General features: G+C 36.6%; 1 protein-coding gene across 1 annotated transcript; it reads left to right on the forward strand.

Annotated features, from left to right (window-relative positions):
- Nucleotides 1–1,270: 1,270 nt before the first annotated feature.
- On the forward strand, nt 1,271–9,739 carry LOC124177422 (serine/threonine-protein kinase MRCK alpha-like). The gene is made up of 3 exons (XM_046559759.1): nt 1,271–1,577; nt 2,543–2,836; nt 8,447–9,739. Exons 1-3 carry the CDS (start codon nt 1,302–1,304, stop codon nt 9,737–9,739), a joined length of 1,863 nt encoding a protein of 620 aa, XP_046415715.1. The 5' UTR covers nt 1,271–1,301.
- The last annotated feature ends 14,955 nt before the right edge of the window (nt 9,740–24,694 follow it).

Raw genomic sequence — 24,694 nt, forward strand, 5'->3', positions numbered from 1 at the left:
AAAGAGTGAAATTACATCTAGCGATATTAACGTATAATTGTCCGTATAATTAATAACGTATAATTTTCTCCCATCAGTCGTTATTCACCTGTTGACTCAATTGGTTCAACCAACAATATTTCGTTAGACATGTGGAACTTAATTATAAAAGAGCCTACCTCCACTTCTTTGACACCTGTGAATTAATTTTATTGCTGAAAAGACCTTCTTTAATAACCTTTTAACACAATGACATACTGACTGTGAAGAAACATGGTTCTGTAATCTTTTTAATTAATGACTTCCAACTATTAACTCGCACATATAAAATAACTTGAAGATTGACATTGTCTACCGTCACTCATAAGAACACTGTCTCCACCAATTGTAATTGCGAATTCGACTACATCTTAGTCCACTTACTTAATTCAAAAGGTAAATAACACTTAAAGACATCCTTATTTCAATTAATAATAAGGTTCTTACTAATCAACAATATATAATAGCTCTAAGAGTATTACATCTACAATATTTAAGTCTGATTACTTCTAGTACTACTATTTATTTTATAAAAAACATCTTTTTGTTATTCTTGACAGTTGAAAAATAAATCGTTCTGAGGAGGGCCCATATCCGGGTCGAAACGTTAACTAAAAATACGTTTTCTTAATTGACCGATCACCAAGATTCTATAATAGATATCATGTCACTATTTGCACGCTCTTGTTTACAAGAATTTGAAAACCTATTTTTAACGGTTAGGGAAAATCCTATGAAGGATTACGACAGGAATTATTCTTGTACAAGTTTTTAATTTACTTGAAAATGGTCAAAATTCTAGGAATTTTTTTATAATAGTCTTCGCTACCCGATAACAATGATCAAAACCTTACAAAAATTGTATAAATTCCTTGAAAATCACCGAAACCCGGTAAAATATGAATTTATTTGAACAGCCTAGAATTGCATATACAAACAGTGTTTATGGATATCAAATCGCAAGTGGGAATCACCAATGTTTTGTGTTTTTTTTTTTTTTTCTCCACGAAGTTACGTAAAGTGCAGGAAATTTCTGCGCCGTAAATTGGATGTGAAAATAAGGAATAAATTACCAACTATCTGCGGATTTGCGCTCTAAAGAGATTGCCCGTTTATCGTCAAGGTATGACCCCTGTCCCCTTGAGCGATGAAGTTTTTTCCCGTATGTGAGAAATTCCAAGAATAATCGTCGTCGCAGAGATAACGAGCTGATAACTCGTACTTATATCAGAGCCACAAAACGAGCGAACGTCTCAATATCCGAGGGATTTTGTCGTGGTACGATGTACAAATCTGCAGTGATTCTCGTTGCGCTGATTGGAACGGCATGCGCATTTCCACCCGCCGACATCCTGCGTAAATCGGTAGCCGAGGATAACGTCGATGAAAAGGCTCCGGAAATCCCGCCGCAAGGATCGGAAGTCGAAAATCAGAAGGAAGATGATGGCGTCCGGGAGTCCGACAAGGAATCGACCTCCGAATATCGTCTTTTTACCGCTACTATGAAGATTCCGGAATTCACGACGGTGACAGCAATACGATCCGATCAAAGTGCCGAGGTGAGACCAAATCTCGAATCAGAGTTGACAGCGTTTAGGATTCAAATTTGCGGATTATTTTTCAAGCAAAATTCTGAATCGTCGTGCTTTTGACGAGTCCGAAAATCGATAGTTTGAATTTCAAAATGGTCGAGACGATCGCGAATTATCAAGATAATAACTTGAAGATGAAATAATCTTCAACGATTACGAAAAAATTCGAGAATACTCCCAAAAATGAAAAATCTTCAGCATTTCGACCGTTCTAGAACTCGACCGTTTGCAATTTCTATCCAACCAAAAAGATAATCAATTCCAATTTGTATCCGCATGCACTGAACAAGAACTGAACCATAGTTTAGGAAAAAAGTAATTATTTCGTTCGCATGATGCAAGAGCTACGACAATTTTCAAACAATTAACGGAAGCATCACGTTTAAAACGTGGAAAAATTTCTTTCATTTTATCAATCTTGGAAAAAGGAAATGACAATTCAAATCGCGAGATTGTTCTATACGATAAATATTTTTCTGGCGTAGTCGACGTTAAGTTAGGAAAATACATAATCGGACCAGAGAACTTTTATGCTTGAAACGTTATTTTTTATACTCCGAAAAAATAATGCATCTTCTCTGACAATTATTAAAATCCAGATCCGAATATTTGTTACTACGGTGTCTGAAGCATTTCCACAATAATCGCTCGTTTTAAATTTCCGATCCGATATTTCGACGAAAGTTTGAAACGAAATATGGAACCCCACAATAAGAGTATGGCGAATGTGAGATCAATACGCCTCGATAAGTTGATTCCACCACAATTGATAGAATTCATTATTTCGTTAGTCAATGATAAAGGTTTTGCTACAGACATTTTTTCTCTCAGTTCAGACGTTCGTTTAGTGTCGGCGCGTTTTTATTTTCATTCAAATAACGTTGAAAATAAATGAGAAACTTTGTAAAAGTTGCTAAATTTTTTGGAAACAGGAGAATGAAGAGCCAAAAACGTCATGCGCCGAGGGTGACGCGTCCTGCGATTCTCTTGATGAAAATACACCACGTCAGAAAAGAACTATCAGAATGTTCCCGTGGGATCAGATACCACATCTTTCGATGAACACCGTGAAAGTTTCATACATGGATAATATACCGGATTTCAAAGGATTTAATATACCCGATTCAAGTGATTTCGATTTCACAAATATTCCGGGTAGCGACGTGAAAATTTTTAAGATGCCGGATGATGCAGGGATTCAAATAGGAAATATCCCCGATATTCAGATACCATCAAATCTCGCGAAAGTTCAAGTAAAAACTGTCGATGTTCCTGGTCTCCAAGACATTCAAATGCCAAACGATTTTTTGGATGGAAATGGGCAGGTAGGAATAAAAATTATTGTAGGGGAAGCTACCAATGGACTGCCGGGTTCATGCTCCGGTGACGGTGGAGACGGTAAAACAAACGACGAAGCACTAGAAAAGCTTCAAGAAGAGGTTCAGGCGTTGACGAAAAAATTGCAGGAGGCGGAGAAAAACCTTGCGCTTAAGGACCTTGCAATCAAGGAGAATAAAGAGAAAACAGAGCAAGAATATAAGGCGCTGCAGGAGAAACATGATGCAGAGGTCAAGGTCTTCACGGAAAAATTAGATGGCTTGAAAGAAGAGTTAGAGCAACAATCCAGAAAATCCAATGAGACGCTAAATGAAGTAAAGAAAAGCTGCGAGCAGACATTAAAGGATAACCAAGGGGGAGAAGAACGGCAACGTGAGACGCTGCAGGAGGCACATAATACAGAAGTCAAGATCTTGAAGGAAAAATTAGTCGATTTGAGAGAAGAGTTAGATCAGCGATCCGGGAATTTTCCAACAACGGTAGAGAAAGGAAAGAAAATCTGTGAGACGCTGCAGAACGAACATGCCGCTGAAATTGAATCAATGAAGGAAATGTTGATGGAGGAACAGCTAGTTTCGATCGGCTTGGAGGAAAAATTGATGACGCAAGCCACCGAATGTGTTCAGAATCTGAAGGCACAGAAGGAGCGCTGGGACAACAGGCTAACCGAAGAAACGGAACAGTCGAAGAAAGCACTCGCAGAAGTTACAGAACTACACGAGACTTGCGTTGCCGATAAGAAGATGAAGGACAAGCAAATAAAGGAACTACAATCATTCGGACGTATAGTTAGCATCCCTGTGATAAGTTAGAAATACGCGTATCAAACCCTTCGAGACGTGAAATGATTTCCTGAATATCAATAATCGGTCCTTACTTTCATTTCTTGTCAAATATCTGAGAAATAACTTACTGTGAAATATAAATTTTGCAATATTATAACGTAGACAGTTTTTGCCAACTCGTCGATGTCCGGTATTGACACTATGTTTATACTGCGTGGAAGAGAAGAAAATAAATAAACAAAATTTCTCCAATTCTACCAATGTCCCCAGTTCACAATCCCACGGCACAAACACCACTGGGTAATTTCAGATCTACTCCAACTGTTCGAGCGTGTCACACGTAAGATAACGAGGTGCAAACTGCACGCGACGTTTGGCCGCAAGGCTCGTCGTAACCCCGACGTAATGCTCGAGTCAGTTCTGTATCAGTTCTGAATCAGTTTGCACCGCGTATGCGCAAAGTTGCAACAAGGATCATTTGATCATCTGTAACAATGATCCGTAATGTCTTCCCCTTCCGGTCAAGTTGTTTGCGGTCCGCAACAAAATGCGACTTTGCTTCTGTACGAACTACGTGACAATGACTCTGGCAACGCAGCTGACCTTAGAGATTGCGATGCATTATCGCATAATATCTACAGTATAAATGTATGCACGTATTAAATAAATTTTGAAAAATTTCAAAATCACAAGTAAATTAACGATGAGATGAATCCGAAAATAAAATTTGTCCATCGCGTATAAAGATGATAGAAACGACAGAAAAATCGTACAGGCTGATCAATTTTACAGTACCTCGTATCACGCGAGATTTTCGAATATTTGCAGTATGGAAAAACTGAAAAAAAAATAATATACACAATACGTTATTTACGCATATTTAAAGCATATAGACGACATACCGTCAATATAAATTATAATATTGTAATTCTCAACTGAAATTGAAGCTTGTATTTTCAATCTTAGCATAAATGTACCGTAAACTTACTTATTTTTATCTGAGTTTTTTCTCGTTCTTCAATTTTCTATCGGAACCTATTAGAAAATTTGAAAAATTGTTTCAATTTCGTGAGAAACTTCAAGTTAATTGGTATCTCTAGATTCATATCTCTAATGTTATCGGTAAATCGTCATAAATATATTTTAGACATCGCTCTTTGAAAGTCAGTTTTAATTTTCATATGATATTTGCCCTCGTTGAACCGTACGACCTGGGCCAAGGCATTATCACGATTTCAGCTTATACATATTTGTCAACTATCGCATGTCAATCGTACCGACCAAAATTCCCAAAATTCATGCACCAACATTTTCCGCTGGCAGCTATATTTTTATTTATTGATTGATTTTCTTCAATTCATACTATTTTTACTCGCACCGTCAAAATCACCGTAGCTTTTACGTTGACGAAAGAATTCAAAAACGGTTGGCGCTGGGAAAATTTTCTGTAATCAGTACTCGGCCGGTAGATGAGCCTGTCTTTGAGAACGCGTGTTGCGCGATATAAGACAAAAAGAACTCCGTTAGGGTAACCAATTTTATCAATCAGTAATCGGTCAACGGCTTTCAGCATCAAGCATTACTTTTCGATAATTACCGCAGGAATCGTGAGAGATAGAAAAAATGAAACTTTTAACAGTGAACAAACAAGGAAAACAAAACGAGGAAAATATCTTGATCGGTAGAATCTAGAGAACACGCACGCGAAAAAACGAATTTGATATCATGCTCGTTGTTAAAATTACAGCTGAATTGACTCAACATTTGACTCAATTGTCGACTGTCTACACGAGGAAGGAACTTTTTGAACATATCATGTCACTATTTGCAAGCTCTTGTTTACAAGAATTTGTAAACCCATTTTTAACGGTTGGGGAAAATCCTATGGAGGATTACGATAGGAATTATTCTTGTACAAGTTTTTAGTTCACTTAAAAATGGTCAAAATTCTAGGAATTTTTTTATAATAGTCTTCGCTACCCGATAACAATGATCAAAACCTTACAAAAATTGTATAAATTCCTTGAAAATCACCGAAACCCGGTGGAATATGAATTTATTTCAACAGCCTAGAATTGCATGCACAAACAGTGTTTATGGATATCAAATCGCAAGTGGGAATTACCAATGTTTTGTGTTTTTTTTTTTTTTTTTTTTCTCTTCACGAAGTTACGTAAAGTGCAGGAAATTTCTGCGACGTAAATTGGATGTAAAAATAAGGAATAAATTACCAACTAACTGCAGATTTGCGCTCTAAAGAGATTGCCCGTTTATCGTCAAGGTATGACCCCTGTCCCCTTGAGCGATGAAGTTTTTTCCCGTAAGTGAGAAATTCCAAGAATAATCGTCGTCGCAGAGATAACGAGCTGATAACTCGTACTTATATCAGAGCCACAAAACGAGCGAACGTCTCAATATCCGAGGGATTTTGTCGTGGAACGATGTACAAATCTGCAGTGATTCTCGTTGCGCTGATTGGAACGGCATGCGCATTTCCACCCGCCGACATCCTGCGTAAATCGGTAGCCGAGGATAACGCCGATGAAAAGGCTCCGGAAATCCCGTCGCAAGGATCGGAAGTCGAAAATCAGAAGGAAGATGATGGCGTCCGGGAGTCCGACAAGGAATCGACCTCCGAATATCGTCTTTTTATGAAGATTCCGGAATTCATGACGGTGACAGCAATACGATCCGATCAAAGTGCCGAGGTGAGACCAAATCTCGAATCAGAGTTGACAGCGTTTAGGATTCAAATTTGCGGATTATTTTTTAAGCAAAATTCCGAATCGTCGTGCTTTTAAAGAGTCCGAAACTCGATAGTTTGTATTTCAAAATGGTCGAGACGATCGCGAATTATCAAGATAATAACTCGAAGATGGAATAATCTTCAACGATTACGGAAAAATTCGAGAATACTCCCAAAAATGAAAAATCTTCAGCATTTCGACCGTTCTAGAACTCGACCATTTGCAATTTCTATTCAACCAAAAAGATAATCAATTCCAATTTGTATCCGCATGCACTGAACAAGAACTGAACTATAGTTTAGGAAAAATGTAGATATTTCGTTCGCACGATGCAAGAGCTACGACAATTTTCAAACAATTAACGGAAGCATGACGTTTAAAACGTGGAAAAATTTCTTTCATTTTATCAATCTTGGAAAAAGGAAATGACAATTCAAATCGCGAGATTGTTCTATACGATAAATATTTTTCTGGTGTAGTCGACATCAAGGTAGTACCGTGATAAATCACTTTTCTTACAATATCTTTCAATTTTTGAATACACATAATTTGAAGTGTCCTTTATACGTAGGAATTTTTTTTAATAGTCCTTGCGGTACTAAATTTTGCAATATTAGCGATCAAAAGTCGTACAATTTACATGTATTCCCTATCCCGACCGTAGTTAGAGTGAGGATTTTATTTAATAACAGCCATACTTTTCTTAGAATTTTTTTTCAAAACTGAGAATTATTAATTGAGGATATAACAAGTAATTTTTTTCAAAAAAAACATAAACAAGCGGTATTTATTTTTTTGTGAATAATTCTTGAAGTTTGTTGCTTTTAACGATTTTCAAACTTTCTCTCATAACCTGACCCGTGAGAAATAGTGACTTGGCAACGTTGCCCTACGCGGGAAGTTTAAAATGCCACAAAGGCCCAACGAATTGAAATAAATGTCGGAACTTTACGGATATAGGTTACGGTACAGGTTTTAATCGCGAAGTCATTGTGTATTATTTTCAGTCTCCAATTATAACTAACCTCAAATTGATTTCATAACAATACATTTCTCTACAACACATGCTCGAGGGGCAAGAGATACTGAGCTAGAATGCAACGTTGCCAAGTCAGACAAGAGACGCAATGGGAAAATTTTTATACTTCTGCGCATGTGAGAGGAGGCGCAAAGGTGTACTGTATCTCAACTACTTTTTACTTTAGTTATTATGTTTTATACGGGGGATATTTCTCTGGAAGTTAAGGACTGCTGCTATCACGGTACTACCTTAAGTTAGGAAAATAGATAATTGGACCAGAGCAATTTCATTCTGGAAACGTTGTTTTTTATACTCTGAAAAAATAATGCATCTTCTCTGATAATTATTAAAATCCAGATGCGAATATTTGTTTTAAATTTCCGATCCGATATTTCGACGAAAGTTTGAAACGAAATATGGAACCCCACAATAAGAGTATGGCGAATGTGAGATCAATACGCCTCGACAAGTAGATTCCACCACAATTGATAGAATTCATTATTTCGTTAGTCAATGATAAAGGTTTTGCTACAGACATTTTTCCTCTCAGTTCAGACGTTCGTTTAGTGTCGGCGCGTTTTTATTTTCATTCAAATAACGTTGAAAATAAATGAGAAACTTTATAAAAGTTGCTACATTTTTTGGAAACAGGAGAATGAAGAGCCAAGAACGTCATGCGCCGAGGGTGACGCGTCCTGCGATTCTCTTGATGAAAATACACCACGTCAGAAAAGAACTATCGAAATGTTCCCATGGGATCAGATACCAAATTTTTCGATTGACAACGTGGGAGTTTTAGACATGGATGATATACCGGATTTCAAAGGATTTAATATACCCGATTTAAGTGATTTCGATTTCACAAATATTCCGAGTAGCGACGTGAAAATTTTTAAGATGCCGGAAGATGCAGGGATTCAAATAGGAAATATCCCCGATATTCAGATACCAAACCTTTCGCAGATCGATTTATCAAATCTCGCGAAAGTTCAAGTAAAAACTGTCGATGTTCCTGGTCTCCAAAACATTCAAATGCCAAACGATTTTTTTGATGGAAATGGGCTGGTGGGAATAATAATTAATGGAGGGGAAGCTACCAATGGACTGCCGGGTTCATGCTCCGGTGACGGTGAAGTCGGTGAAACAAACGACGAAGCACTAGAAAAGCTTCAAGAAGAGGTTCAGGCGTTGACGAAAAAATTGCAGGAGGCGGAGAAAAACCTTGCGCTTAAGGACCTTGCAATCAAGGAGAATACAGAGAAAACAGAGCAAGGATATAAGGCGCTGCAGGAGAAACATGATGCAGAGGTCAAGGTCTTGACGGAAAAATTAGATGGCTTGAAAGAAGAGTTAGAACAACAATCCAGAAAATCCAATGAGACGCTAAATGAAGTAAAGAAAAGCTGCGAGCAGACATTGAACGAAAACAAAGAAAGAGAAGACCGGGAACGTGAGACGCTGCAGGAGGCACATAATACAGAAGTCAAGATCTTGAAGGAAAAATTAGTCGATTTGAGAGAAGAGTTAGATCAGCGATCCGGGAATTTCACAACAACGGTAGAGGAAGGAAAGAAAAGCTGCGAGAAGACATTGAACGAAAACAAAGAAAGAGAAGACCGGGAACGTGAGACGCTGCAGGAGGCACATAATACAGAAGTCAAGATCTTGAAGGAAAAATTAGTCGATTTGAGAGAAGAGTTAGATCAGCGATCCGGGAATTTCACAACAACGGTAGAGGAAGGAAAGAAAAGCTGCGAGAAGACATTGAACGAAAACAAAGAAAGAGAAGACCGGGAACGTGAGACGCTGCAGGAGGCACATAATACAGAAGTCAAGATCTTGAAGGAAAAATTAGTCGATTTGAGAGAAGAGTTAGATCAGCGATCCGGGAATTTCCCAACAACGCTAGAGGAAGGAAAGAAAAGCTGCGAGACGCCGCAGACCGATCATGCCGCTGAAATTGAATCCATGAAGGAAATGGTGAGGAAGGAAAAGCAAATTTCAATCGGCTTGAATGAAAAATTGAATACGCAAGCCACCGAATATATTCAGAATCTGAAGGCACAGAAGGAGCGCTGGGACAACAGACTAACCGAACAAACGGAACGGTCGAAGAAAGAACTCGCAAAAATTACAGAACTACACGAGATTTGCGTTGCCCATAAGGAGAAGAAGGACAAGCAAATAAAGGAACTACAATCATTTGAACGTAAAGTTGGCATCCCTGTGATAAGTTAGAAATACGCGTATCAAACCCTTCGAGACGTGAAATGATTTCCTGAATATCAATAATCGGTCCTTACTTTCATTTCTTGTCAAATATCTGGGAAATAACTTACTGTGTAATATAAATTTTGTAATATTATAACGTAGACAGTTTTTGCCAACTCGTCGATGTCCGGTATTGACATTATGTTTATACTGCGTGGAAGAGAAGAAAATAAATAAATAAAATTTCTCCAATTCTACTGATGTCCTCAGTTCACAATCCCACGGCACAAACACCACTGCACAAGTTTCACTGGATAATTTTAGATCTACTCCAACTGTTTGAGCGTATCACACGTAAGATAACACGATCAAACTGCGCGCGACGTTCGACCGCGTTCGCTGGCCGCTCGTCATGCGTTAATGACGTCATGCTTGCTTCAGTTATTCCCCCCCCCCAACAGCCAACCACTGCGTTTGGACTGCGCATGCGCGAATTGTGTACGTCAGATTGCCATTCTTCGCACTCTCAGGCGTAAAATTGAATCTCAAACTTCACAATACAAACGACAAGCAAACATTTTGCATTTTTCAGCTACTAACAAACGTTTTGGACTGACTAAAATACATTCATACATGAACGTGGTAACTTAGAAATAGATGTTTCAATTTGAAGGTAATTCTGTGTCTTGATTTCGGTCTGACCATAGCACCTGTGCTAAACCGACAATCGGTACGTTAGGCTGCCAGTCATTCGGGCAATGAGCTGTGAGGCTGCCGGAAATTTTGTTTTTGTGTGCCGCCAGCAGGTAAGAACCGAATTTACGAGATTATCGACAGCCGTAAAGTATAAATATAAACCACAAATGTAAGATTTTTTTTTTCAATCAGGTACCCATTCAGTTAAGAGTAAAAAACTTGAGACCGTGTCGTAAAAAAGAATTGAAACATTTCTGTTTTGTAAAATAATACTTCCCCACATTGGTGCAATTAGCACTTCGAAACTGTTCTAAGTTACGAAAAATGTTTAAAAAAAAATTACACGAGGATCATTAAACACCGACCAAATAAAGTGTTTCGTCCCTCTTCTTTGTCTTATCAACCTTTTCAAAATAGGATTCATGAATCACGATAAGAATTCCTTCGAGCCATTACTCTTTCATTCATTTTTTGTTTCCACCTTTTTTTGTCTTCGTTCTTTCCCTGCATCTCAACAAGCAATAAACTGAAAATTATATCTCCGAATCCCAAATCGTTAGATGCGTGATGTATGAATAATATTTATAATTTAGGTATGAAGGTACACGTAATACGTTTAACGGAAAGCGGTTACATAGAAACAGTCGGATGCAGCTTTATTCGAGAAGGTGATCGTCTCTGGGGAAATATTCCAAGGAAAAAGAGCCGCCCAAGCATTTTGCCATTTGTGGATTCCGCGGCTCTTCAGCTCGCCGGACAGAGTTTACCGTACTTTGCTAATTAGGACGAAAACTTTTATCATTATACGGTATGCGCTATGGTCTATGAGGCGAACGTTTTTCCGCGTCAGAGATGCGGAGTGAAAGCAAAAGCAAAAGAAAAAAGAAAACGAAATGAGAGGTAGGAAAAAAAAAAAAACTAGGAAAAACAAGGGATTAAAAAAGAAGAAAAAAGTTTTACCTAATTCCATTTTACGACAGTTGCACGAATCTACATCTAGGTGTAATTTACGCTTGAAACTTTGAACGCGTTCTGATGTGTGTGTGTGTGTGTGTATATATATATATATACAATATACATACAGTGCGTTCTGTGGCAATTCGATCATCAGGATTTATAACACGACTGTTCCATTTCCCCATCTTTTTTTAATTTATTTATTTTTTTTTTTATTATTATTGTCTGTCAGACATCGTGAGCAAAACTGATCGGACTTTGAGACATGAAACTATTTTTCCAGTCTCAAGAAAAATATACAGAAAAAAATAAAAAAAAAAAAAAAACGAAATCATGAAACCTTTTCCCAATACCGTCGATTCAGTAAGTAACCGCTGCAAAAAGAGACGAAAACAATTGTGGATTAAACAAAATTGAGGGGAAGATAAATTGGCCGTTAGCTTTGTTCTGAAATTTCGACTATTGTGCAAAGAATTTATACCGCAGTGGCTGTGTAATAAATAGATAGGTGAATATAACACACCTTTAAACATGCAAAATTTTGTTCATATAATTATTTCACGACGGCCGCTGGATTACAAGGGTTGGATTTGGGATGCTCGGAGCAAATATTCCGCTAGATTAAACGTAACCGGGCAGATGATTCGCGAAAATGCGTTTACACATCGCGTTACACGATTAATGCAAGTATACGTGAGATAGAATTCATCGAGAATGTAATTCGTACTGTGGCGTAATGGGAATTCCATCATCCATTCAAACAATTATAACGACGACGATAAATTATTGATTGAGAAATTGCAGAGCAGCGCGCGAATCTATTCGTGTGTATTGGACGTGAAAATGTATTGAAATGAGCCGGAGCTGTTCTATTATTCGATTGATTGCTATTTCGAGAGAATTTCCAAATACTGATTTATAGAAAATAAAGTTCATTGATGAACAGTTCGACAACAAAAATTTCATCGCTAAATCGGACAATTTTTTTCAATCTAATATTCCAAATTGCTAGAAATTTTTGCAAAATCTACACAATGCAAGCTTCATTTTATCGCATGGCAAAAATTCTTCACACTTTCGTAATAAATTTCGACTAACACAGGATGGGCACAAAGCTAAAATTTTTTGTTTCTAACGTAAAATAAATATCTTAAAAAGAAAAATCTTTTTTTTTTCTTCGTTTGTTACCAACTCTCTCTCTCTCTCTCTCTCTCTCTATCTCTTACAGTTTATAAAAATCTTCGACTATCGGTGGATTCTGTGTTACAACCTTGGCGTTTTGTCTGTTTACTCAAAGATATTCGGTTTTAGAAACTTGTCTACGTATACGTATATTCGTATTAGCAAACAAACCCTAAGAGGAGTGAAACTCGGGCAATCTGGGAATGAGGAAAACCGCTGATACGCTGATGGAAACTGTACATATATAACACTGGCACCCTATCCTAACGATTGCTTCTCCTTTTATATACAAACACTACATAGGTAGGTACATGTATAACTATCGCTGCAGCTTCGGTCATCGGCTAAAGCCGGATACTTACATAAGAACCTGGTGCAGGAACGATAAGCTCCCAGGAAAGCGAGAAACTCGAGTCAGACGTACGTGAGGCAACTTCAATTCGGTAAATCGGAAAGAAACCCTTCGATACAGTTTCAAGCTTTATACACCGCCTGCAATACGCAATTCACGATTCATTTTATTGGCTTGTAGTTTTTTTTTTTTTTTTTTTTTTTTTTTTCTTTTTCCATCATCTTTTTTCTTTTATTTCATTGTATTACTTATCCGTTTAACCCTCGCTGCGCGTTGTTCCAAAGTCTAACAAGGAATCGAGTTAATTACTCAGTGAAATTGTACTTCTTAAGGTTATGTAATACTCCTATCTTTACCGACCGAGCAGACTCACACCGTTTCTCGGTCGGTAAGGTTAGGAGTGCTACGAGACCTTAACCGTATGATTTCATTTTATTTACCCTAACCGAAGATTAAAGTTCTGGGTGGAAAATAAAAATCAATCTCTTAACTTTATGCCGAAAATATAGTATGTGACACTATTCCTTTCATCGTGGTCACTCGAACTGTAATATATTCCTTGCGTCGATTGCAATAATTTCTATAATATAGATAATTGGATTTTTAAATATCTTTAAAATCACTCTTTGAAAATTTAACGTTTTCAAGGCATCTCAAGCAATTCAAGTTTAAAGAAAAAATAACAAAAAAATGTATTTTCAATCTAAATCGATTGTACGCATTATTTTCTGCGCTTTTAGGCAATCGCAAGAAAAATAAAACAAAAAAAAAAAAAAGATCGGGGAAGAAAGTAAAAATAACGAGAATCGAAGCTGTTTTCTGAATTCCTTTACATTGTCATTAATCCACACATCGCCGACACTTTCGTGTAGATATACATTATTCGTACGCCGGTTCTATTATCAGACTTCCATTTGGCGAAATCGACGAGAATGAGAGTATGAAGCACACGTGTCGAGCCGCACCTGACATCCACTATATACGAACTGTTTTCTCATCGATACACGAGCAGCTATTATATATATAAAAAGTTTACTTTTTTCCCTTTCTTTTCGGGTATACATTGCATTATGAGTAATATTGATAAGATTTCAACGCGAGTGAAAAAAATTGTTTTTCAAGCTATATTTTGACGTTTTAATTATTTCAGTTGAACATTTTCACGAAATCTTCAGTTCGTTGATAAATTAGAAGCGTATTTATAGATGAAAATGATCAAAGTGTATGAAAATAAATTTTTTTTTCAAGCTTGAATTGAAAAAACAAAATTTGAATACAATAGACCGGTCAAGCATAACGAATTAGGTGAAATGTAATTTATACGAAATAAAACTATCACCACAAAAATTTCACAAATAAATTTCCAGTCAAGTTTGAAAAAACCGAATCGAGGCAAACGTTTTTTTTTTTTTTTTTTTGTTTTTTTTTTTTTCTTTCAGAGCTTCGACACTTTGGTATATACTTTTTTTCAACACAAAATGATCAAAGGTATAATTAACCGATTCGGTTCTCAGTTTTCCTCTCTCAATTCTTAAGCTCTCGATGCTTTTTATTCACAATCAGTTTACAGGCCATCCGGGAAAATTATTCGCAAATATGTACAGGTTTCGAGAGTGGTTAAGTATTCATCAATTGGCAGCGACACAGCCGCGTGGTTGAAAGCTCGCCTATCAGACATTCGCAGGTTTATAATCCACGACTCTACTGTAATTGTTTCAACGAAAATGCGATCGATGATTCAGGATATTTTGTTAGAATTGGCATCCCGACAGCGAATTCGGTAATTTTAAACTCAAATTTGATGATATATAAATTGGAAACGATAAGAGAGGTGAAATACCGAAAGAAATCTTGCGGTTTTATTCAAAATCCGTGGCTTTGGAATCACTGGTCACGAATCTGATCTAAAAATCCTGAAATTCAAATTACTGTCTTGCAAAAACTGTCCCACTAATCACCCTTGAAAAGATCAGATTTAAAATCAAGTGTTCCAGTAAATTCGTACAAAATAGTTCCTGGGATGAAAATGAAATCGAACGAATTCACTAAATCTGTAAGAATTTTCGAAGCGATTTAAAATGAATCGTCACTCTTTATTTACAATTATAGTATTTTATATTTTTGTATTTTCAAAGTAAACTTCGTATCTCACGAGTACAATAATTTTTTTACAATAATCTCGTAATGAAATTATTTAAAAAAAGAACGAAACTACCGATTTTCAGCGTTGAAGCTGAATGAAAACGCGTCAAAAAAAAGGTTATATCTATTATTTCTTTATAGTTCTGACAGACGAGTCTCCCGGGTTTGATATTTTTACCTCGTAACTCCTTACTGCTTAGGTAGAAATTTCAGCGTTTAGCTAAGTAAAATTTCATGCGTCACAAGGGACCTCTCCTACTTTACGCCTGCCTCACTATACTTTAGTATAATATATAGTTTTACACGTATACGTTATTACAGGTAGAATCGCTCCATTTCCCCAAAGTAAGAAGTTAGATAAATTTTCAAACTCCGTTCAAAAAAGATGATAAAAATTTACATTTCGTAAACAATGCAGAGGGTCAAATTAACACGTTGTTGAAATTTCCCTGTTCAAATCATACTTGTCTTTTTAAAATTTTTCCTATCAAAACGATAAGGGAACATAAAAATTGTTTTTTTTTTTTTATTTTATTCAGGGAAACCCAGCGATCAGAAAAGAAATTTTTAATCAAAAACTCAGTTTTATCATCCGAGTTTGTAATTCAGCGTTTATTTCTCATTCATATTTCTAAATTAATTATCTTACCAACGAGCATTGAAATATGCTCGCTTGTCCAATAAAAATCCCAATATCGACTGCCAATTAATCAACGGTTTGTTTGTTTTTTTTTTTTTTTTTTTTTATTTTTGAATATTGGAAAATTAACATTCATATTTTTGTCTTTCGTACTTTTGATTTCACGATCCGTATTTTCATGCATCTCTTTTACAAGAAATTAAAAACTCCCAAGGATTAAATACGCGTATAAGTTTTTCATTCTTTTCATCATTTTTCGTCTTCTTTTTTTTTTTTTTTTTTTTTTTTTGCGAAATTTGCCGTCGGATAATCCAGGTCACGTGTTCAGTTGTAGACAAAAGCTGATCACGCTGAGTGGGAGGAAAAAAAAAAAAAAAGAAAAGGAAAAACACCGCGTGGTTTTATCCTCTTTAAAAGTCGTTGGTATATCTGCGGAATGAAAAGACGGTTGGTATCGGATGTCCAAAGCAGCGGTAACCTCATTAGAATAATACAAGCAAGTGAGTTTTCTCGGGTGAAACTAAACGGAGCGTTAACTTATTCCGTTTTCTTACCGCGAGTGAAATATTTTTTTTTTTTATTAAAAGTCTGCGCAACGCGTTGAAAAATTCCAGAAAAAAAAAAAAAAAAACAACAACTCGTCCGTGTGTGTGAACATCTTTTATAATTTATACGTATAAAAAATCGAAGTCGAACGTTCCAGGATAAATTGCCAATTCGATTAGCCTCGAAAACAGTCGTTGAATTCGATCGAATTATCGGTCAGTTACTTTTTTCTTTTCTTTTTTTTTTATCCCTTACTTTTTACATCGGTTTTTATTTATTTATTATTATTTTTTTCGTTACAACGAAATTTTAGATCGGAATTCAGTGTCAAAGAATGAATCCCAGAAATGAATTTTTCTGCAAGCAATTGTTTGTTGAAAATAAAATATTTCTATTCGTGCAGAGAGAAACTTTTCTTTTCAATCCTCAAGAAAGAGGAAAAACGGCACACGCCAGATTTTTTTTTTTCTTCAAGAATCAACCTGCATCTCGGATAATAAAGCTACGCTTTCATATATTCTATTCTGATTCTGAAAAGCAGATTTGCGCCTATTGAAATTGTAACAATATGTGTACGTCGAGTCCTTTAATATGTCGCGTTTGGTATCATGTCAGACATCTATTAAACAACGCACAAGAGAGAGAGAGAGAGAGAGAGAGGAAAGGTCTCCGGGAAAAGCGTGCGTTATATAGATATGGGGCATTCCCTGCCAAATAAACTAATCTTCGAAATCATTTAAAATGATTCGTTAATGTTTTCACTATATTTCTCATTTCCATTTGAAATTTTAATATCCGAAAATTACGTTGACGCCTTGCCAAAAATTCGTAATGTATTCACAAAAATTGTAGTACTTCATTTTTGTCAACGGAATTTGAAGTATCAACGATCTTTGCAATAGACTGGATTCTTTCCTTCTTTTCATTTTTCGAGAGCAAAATTTAGTTCAGGTTATACGTCTTTAAAATCTTGGATGTGTTGCAAGAAAAAAAAAATAAATAATAATAATAATTTTACCCTCCGCATAACTTGAACGTGCTTTAAATAGAGTGAAGAATGTTTTGAATTTTTTTTTTTTTTGAAACTTTTAATGCGAATACTAAATTTTTCGAGTACCTACTTCGACGAGCAGCAAAAAAAAATCGTTCCATCGTCGGGACAAGCCTTAATATGATTGGAATCGAAGAATGAAATGTTCCGATATCAGTAAGAAATAAATAAATGGAAAGAAACAAAAAAATTGTTAGAGTGAAAATTTGTCCAACTGACATGGAACGCCCCATACGTGAAGTGACGCGTAGCGATAGACGCGGTTTTGCCGGTTCCGCTGCTGCAGATTATACCGCGTGTGTAAAAATAGGTTGAGAGGTGAACGAGTTATGGAGCTTTCCCTGGAATTGAGTTAAATTAGTCTCAACCCCTTATCTTTATGGTTGCAACGAGCGCGGGCGTGTACCAAAGCCGCGATAAGAATCTCGACAATCAATAACCAGCATTATAAATGTATTTATCACTGGCAGAAGCTCGGAAAAGCTCGGAAAAGCTCCGAGTTTCGAAACCGGGGAGAAATTCGAATTGACAATTTATCGGGATTTTCAGCATCTGGTGAGGCGATTTTTTTATCACTTCGGTCAAAACGTCACCGCCGCGCACTAAAAGCTTTTAATTTCCTCGCACTTTTGCATTTTTTCCTACCCCGTTTAACTTCATTTTTGCTCTTAAAGTTTATACACAAATTTTCCATTCGATATCACGTGAAACACATTGTACGGAAAAAAAAAATCAACTTTGTAATTCATTAACTTTAGAGTCGATGAAAACTTTTTATTAAGATTCATTGAGAATTTTTTTCAAACTCTAAACGATAAATTACAGATGATAAACTGCATTCCGTTATTGCAAGCTCGTAAAAGTTATAATCTTCGGCAATGACAAAGAAGAGATTAGTTTTTAAAATACGACGAATATTTTAAATAAACTATATTGATTTACTGAAAGCGCGAGACTAAAAACAGACATTTCTTCTGTCTTGTCGTTTACTTTTTACTCGCTTGAATAATAACTCTGAATTCGTGCTAAATTTACAGATAAAATAGTAATAGTACGTGATAATTACACAAGCCAGTCTGACGAATATGAATTAATCCGAAACATGCAATAGAGAAATTAAAAAAAAAATAAATAAATAAATACCACGAATCTTATAAAACTATAAAGATGATTTCACGCAAGAATTATTATTAGTTCAGCGCTGTGTCATCTGTATATTTATTTTTAGTTTCCTTTAACAATCGTTAAATGAAATTTTTAACTTTGGAGCAACGATGAACGATACGAATAATTTCGACAGGGTGATTTTTTCTTTTAAGGAATTTTGAAAGAAGTGGGTCGGATATGAAAATATAAAAATATTAAAAAATAGAAGAGCCACAATGCGGAATTATCAAAGAAGCAAAAATTTGATCGATAGAATCAAAAAATGCAGAAAGTTCGATGTATGGAGATGTAAAAAAAAAAAAAAAAAAAAAAAAAAAAACGAGAAAAATAGAAAGGTCGGAATATAAAAAGCAAAAATATGGAATCGTTGAGAACTCGTCTCGATAATTCAGAATCGTGTGCATATCATAGATTTTGCAATTCTCCGTCTTGACCTTTGTCTAATTTTTTCCTTCCGCACACGGACTTGCAATATTTGGTTACGCCGCGCGTTATATCGTCGCTTCTTTGAAAATTCGACGTTTTCTATTTTCAAGTTTTTTACTCCCACCCAAGCCCGAGGCTTCGAAGGTACGGCGATCCAGGTAGAGTTCGAAAATGCGAGTGACGGTCGAGGGATGAAAGCTACTAGAATCCGAGTCACCCCCGCGGTGCTCGAATGACAATCGATGGAGAGAATACTACTACTACGAGAAAGATATACGGGATCACATTTTATAAATCGATACCGAGGTGAAATCCAGAAAGGGAATGAACGAACGAATGAACGGATGAATGAGCTGAGTGAACAAATACACAATGCACGATATTATATACAAGGGATGAAAAACCACTCAGGTAGGTGCCTTGACCCCCCCCCCCCCCCCATATATTATATTCTAAGAACGCTCGGATATACGATCACGTATCTATTCAATATTCGTACCAACCCGTCTTCGACGATGTTATATAAATTTGCGTTGAAATGTGCGTACAATGGAAATATTGTTGTAAAAACACGCGCCGATCGAACCTCCGAAAAATATGAAATTTAATATTTCACTCTACAACCGTTGCTTAGGAGATTTGTTTCTATTTATTATTTTTTTTTTTTTTTTTTTTTTCTACTCATCAAACATTATCTTAGACGAAAAAACTCCCGTCAATTATACACGGTGGAAATTATTTCAGCCTGGATGAATATCGGTTAGAAATTCAGAGTAGAAAATTGCGTTATTTAATCGGTATGATTTCAACTAATTGATCTCTAACTAATTGCAACACGTGAATATAACGCGTAAGAGCTTTCGAAATAATTTCAAATTGTTGGGATCAAAGTAGCGTCGCATTTCGTATGTTTTCTGAAGTTTCTAGCAGAATTAGCTACCAATTTAACAGCGAATAAGAAGAAAATGTAAATAAAAATTCCGATTATTCGAGATATGCTGAGAATTGATTTGAGAATTTTTCAATTAGTTGCAACTCGGTAACGGAGCGAGCTTGCGATTTAAAAACAAACGCAAAATTCAGCTCGGACCTCGAGAGCAAGGTTTCGAGTTTGTGTGTAAAAAATTTTGGTGAAACGTTATTCTCAAAATTTATTCCGCAAAACGATCAGACAGGCCAGTAAAATTTTCAATCTATATCCGGATTCCGAGTAAAATAATCTATAATCACATGATTTATGACAATTAATAATCATTGAATCGAATTTTCTCTTCTGTCCTTTTTTTTTCTCAAATTCATCTTTATAAAATCGTTTGCCATAAGTTTTGCCTCATTTCCGAATGTTCAAACCTTGAGTCTGAGAGTCTTTAAACAGATTCTGGCCTCGAATCAATCATGGAATAATTAAACGACGTAGGATGAATGTCACGGGAATTATACCGCCGTGTGGAGATTGAAAATGGCTCCGGAAACGAACGGAAACGGTAATACATGAAACTACTCGAGTACTTAAAGGTTGAATAATCAACGTCGTTCACACCTAGTCGCATCCTGTCGTCGTTCATCATCGACTCACTCGACATTCTACAAGTTACATACATTTAATTTTAAGTTTTAACCAGTATAAAATGCTTCTAAAATGCACACTTGGCGCCATGTGAAATACGCGTAAAATTTAAACGAATATAAAATATGAAAATTTTACAATTACACACGGGGAACTTTGAATTTTCAGTTTCACTCTAGCGTTGCGTTTTTAATCTTCATCTACAATTGTTCATCATTACCATGTGTTGTTCGATATTTATTTATTTATTTTTTTTTAATTCTTTTTTTATCCAGCTACTTTTCAAAAGTTTACCATGATTTTTCTTCTACAATTCACGGATCACGATCTTCCCATAAAAGTTGGAAATAGTTCTTGTATAAAATTAATGTGCAGGAGACTGAAGTTAAAAAGGATCGATATAAAGCATCGAGTTGAATGGATTTTATCACAGACTGAGAGGGGATTTTAACTTCCCAATTATAGTCATTTCGCTTACACTGCAGAGTGTGTAATTTTTTCTTTTCTTCTCTCTCTCTCTCTCTCTCTCTCCCTCTCTTTCCATATACACGTTACACGAGATTGCGAGTTCTCGGCTCTCGTTGTAATCGATATTCACATGACTATTATCGTTACGTGTTTGGCGTGATGCGGTGACACGTATAAACCGATAATTTCATCGCGAAATTTTCACAATTTTCATACCGTTTCTTACATTTCGTTTTCTGCTTCTACAGAGAAAACAAACTAAATAACACCGCCTCCTTTTTCCTATTTCTTTCGATGAAACACAAAGCGACCGCACTTGTAGCCTACGGTCGTGCGGTTAAAAGTGATTCTCTAGCCGCGAAAATTAGAAACATTGACGGTGAAAAGAAGAATAACGAGAAGAAAAAAAGAAAAGAAAAAGAAAAGAAAAAAAAATGGAAGGTAAAGAACTGATTTGCCCATCCTTTCGTAGACTTTTTTCGCAACGACAAAGAACCCAGCAGACCCGCAGTTTTACGGTCACGGAAGAGAGCGAAGAAAGAGATGGGAGTGAGCGAGGTTGAAGAAAAGGTAGCGAGTGGCGAGAATTGAAAATGGAAAATTAAAGACAAAATGGAGGCTGCCATTGGCAGCAATTTTCGCAAATTGCGTCCCTCTAAGTGCGGACGCATGAATGGAGAACGTTGAATGGAAAATGGGTAAGGTTTGATGCGCCGTGGTTCAGGAACGGTTTTCAAGCCCCGGGGTTTCCGGCGTCACGTGACATGCTTAGACAGCGCTTAATCGCTCCCTCCCAATTTCCGGCTGTAATATGTCCCCGTTAATATTATTGCATCGAAGCCAGCGGTAAACTAAACTCCCCATGTCGCAAATCCACTTATCTCAGACGCCCAGTGTACAAACTTCATCCGCGAGATGAATTCACCGTCAGGCAGTTTCAACTTGAAACAGAACCCGGGTACAGACTTCCTAGACGCCCGAACTTCTTGCCGGAATTCAATACTGCAGCAGCCTTGATCTCAGATTTGTTGAATAAAAAATTATCCAGACCGTCGCTCTTGATATTTTTTTTCGCCGCGCCGACCGTTTTCAAAATGACAAAAAAAAAAAAAAAAAAAACGGGCGTTTCACAAACCGTGATTCGGGAGTAAGGTGTTCCGGAGATTTTGTCATTAAACTCAAAGTTTAGCTCCAAATATCAGCTTGTTTTACAATTTTTTTCAAAAAATCTCTAGCACCCTCCGTTCCCGAGTTATAACCGAAACAAAAAATTTTGTCGATTGTTTTCGGCGTTATTTGATAGGCCGTAAATTTGGAACGAATGGTGCCGGAGAATTTTTGTAAAAAGCAATAAAAATTCAGCAAAAATTTCGAGTGTTTTTGGAACTCTTTGACGCACTTCGTTTCCTGCTTGTATCCCGTTGAAAAAAAAAATGAAATAAATAAATAAAATAACAATGTCCTTCGCGATGTTCAAACCTTTTTTTTTTTTTTTTTTTTTCCTACAATTTCATTTGATATCTTGTAATTTGCTAAAGCGCTAATTAAGAGCAGGGTGAAGTAAAAAATGGAAAACAAACATAAAACGCTGATGCTAATGAAAGCTTTATTTGTGCACCTGCCGACTTTCAGTGAAATATCGTGATTCCGTCTGACACACTGCTGCTGCTGCTGCTGCTGCTGCTGGCTAGTGATTACACGAGGTAAACATTATTTAACCGGGTACATCCGGTGTAGAAGCGGGCGCGGAGCCATTCAGGGATTATCGGGGCTTTGAGGTATGGATTACTCCACGCGTGTCACTCTGAAACTTTTTAGTCGAAAATAGCGTCTTTCATACTCGGGGTTACTATAAAAAAAGCTGTTTTCAATAATCCCTCTACCCAAGATAAGGCTAATCTCTGTGAAGCGAAAAAAAAAAAAAAAAAAAATCAAAAAACAGGGTAATAGAAACTCTGGCGACGCGTCAAAACACGAGCGGAAAGAAAAATAAAATTATACTCTACGCCGAAGAGAAAAGAAAGAAGATAAAATAAAAAAAATATATGTATAATAACGTTAATTAGTGACACGAGCGAAAGCTCAAACTTTTTTTCAAATCCCCTTCATAGTTCGTTCGCACGCGTTAAAAATTGTTCCACATTCGGGCGCAATAGCAGAAAAGTAGGTCAAATTTTTTCATTTTTCACAAATCTCCAAGTATTTCACGGAGAAAATTCTTATACTTACAAAACTTTTCAATCCCTGGACATTCAAAAGCTCCTTGGAATTTCATTCAAGTCCAGCATGGAATTTTTCTCCGGAATTCATTTCAATCAAAATCTCGGTAAGTAATTCTGAAAATCGTGAATGAAAACGTAGTTGGAATATATAGGCGAGAAACGGAACATCATGAATCGCGAATTTTTCCTCTACCGCTGCTTCAATTTTGCAACGCGGCGTCGAAACAACGGCATCAACAGCGTACATAACCCCGAGGCATTTTTTCCTTTTAACAATGTTAATGGCCCACTGGTCGGGCTGAATTCTAGGATACAACGAGCACGTGTGCTTTACCTACGAACACGCTCTTTGCACATTAAATTTCGCAATAATACGCAGTGCCAACGAGAGTAAAAAAAACAACGCGATCGTTTTTCGCTGGGAAAGCACAACTTCCGACCGATCGATGCAACCTGCAGCGTAGAAAACGCAACAGCCTCGATATTGCACAGCCGCGGTTTCGCAACGTCTTTCCTTTGGATATTACACCATTTTCTGTGTTTTAAATTTTATACATAATTTCGCAAATTTCTCACTCTGTTATCTAAAGAAAAAAAAAAAAATATAACAAAATATTACAAACCATGCAGTGTACAATTTACATATATTATCAACGAAATAAATATACAGAATCGTTTCCGCCAATTTCAAAAATATGTCCAAATCTACAGAAAGCATAAATTTCGGGTGAAGAAGAAACGGAACACAGATCATTCGTTTATTTATTTATTTATTTTTTTTTTCATTTAAAAATTAACATTTTCATCATCTTCATTTGTTCTCATTCATCGATTACAAATGCAGAATGGTTATTATGTTGCTAACGTCAAGTAACGAGCGATGATTTTTTTTTTTTTTTTTTATTCTTTTTTTGAAAATCATTCTAGAATATTGTGTCGTGATCTATTGTTGGGGGAAAAAAAAATAAAAAATAAAAAAAATGAGAGAATAAAAAACTAAACAACACCCAGTGAATAACTTGGGCGAAATTTCCACCGCCGGCTGACAATGAGTCGACAACTTTTTTCGACTTTTTGCAGTACGACCAAAGCACACGTTCAGTGTGCATCGCTGCAGAAGAGCTGCAAGCCCGGTGATTTTATGATGAAGTTAGATACACGTAACTGACATAACACAGAGTCAGGGAAAAGCGTAGGTCGGAGGTTTGGAGGCGGCCACAGTTCGCTGTACAGGAACAATAAGTTACCCGGACGGCACACTGAACTTTACGAGCTGCTACACAATGAGCACTGCGGCTCTTCGGTATACCATAGAGACAAACAAGACGACAGCTTGGGATGGATATAACCGTATCGAATGCATACAGGGTACAATTTCCGACGGCCGAATTGATCCGTCGTCTCTTGAAATTTAATGCGCATGCGCTTCGATACGAGAATAATTGTTTGTCAGGGCAGGCAACTGTCGGAAATTTAAACGAGAGTTCGCCGCGACGTACGTAACCTAAAAAATTTTAACACGCGTTGCTCTCCGACAACTTCGGCAGTTGGCCGGCGACGGGTGTC

The sequence above is a fragment of the Neodiprion fabricii genome, chromosome 3 (genome assembly GCF_021155785.1).
Source record: "Neodiprion fabricii isolate iyNeoFabr1 chromosome 3, iyNeoFabr1.1, whole genome shotgun sequence".
NCBI lineage: Eukaryota > Metazoa > Arthropoda > Insecta > Hymenoptera > Diprionidae > Neodiprion > Neodiprion fabricii.

Excerpts from the sequence above, each read along its gene's own strand:
- LOC124177422 (XM_046559759.1), top strand. The coding sequence starts at position 1,302 with ATGTACAAATCTGCAGTGATTCTCGTTGCGCTGATTGGAACGGCATGC. Across the intron at positions 1,578-2,542 it reads GATCCGATCAAAGTGCCGAG|GAGAATGAAGAGCCAAAAAC; the intron begins GTGAGACCAAAT and ends TTTTGGAAACAG. Across the intron at positions 2,837-8,446 it reads GAAATATCCCCGATATTCAG|ATACCAAACCTTTCGCAGAT; the intron begins ATACCATCAAAT and ends CCCGATATTCAG.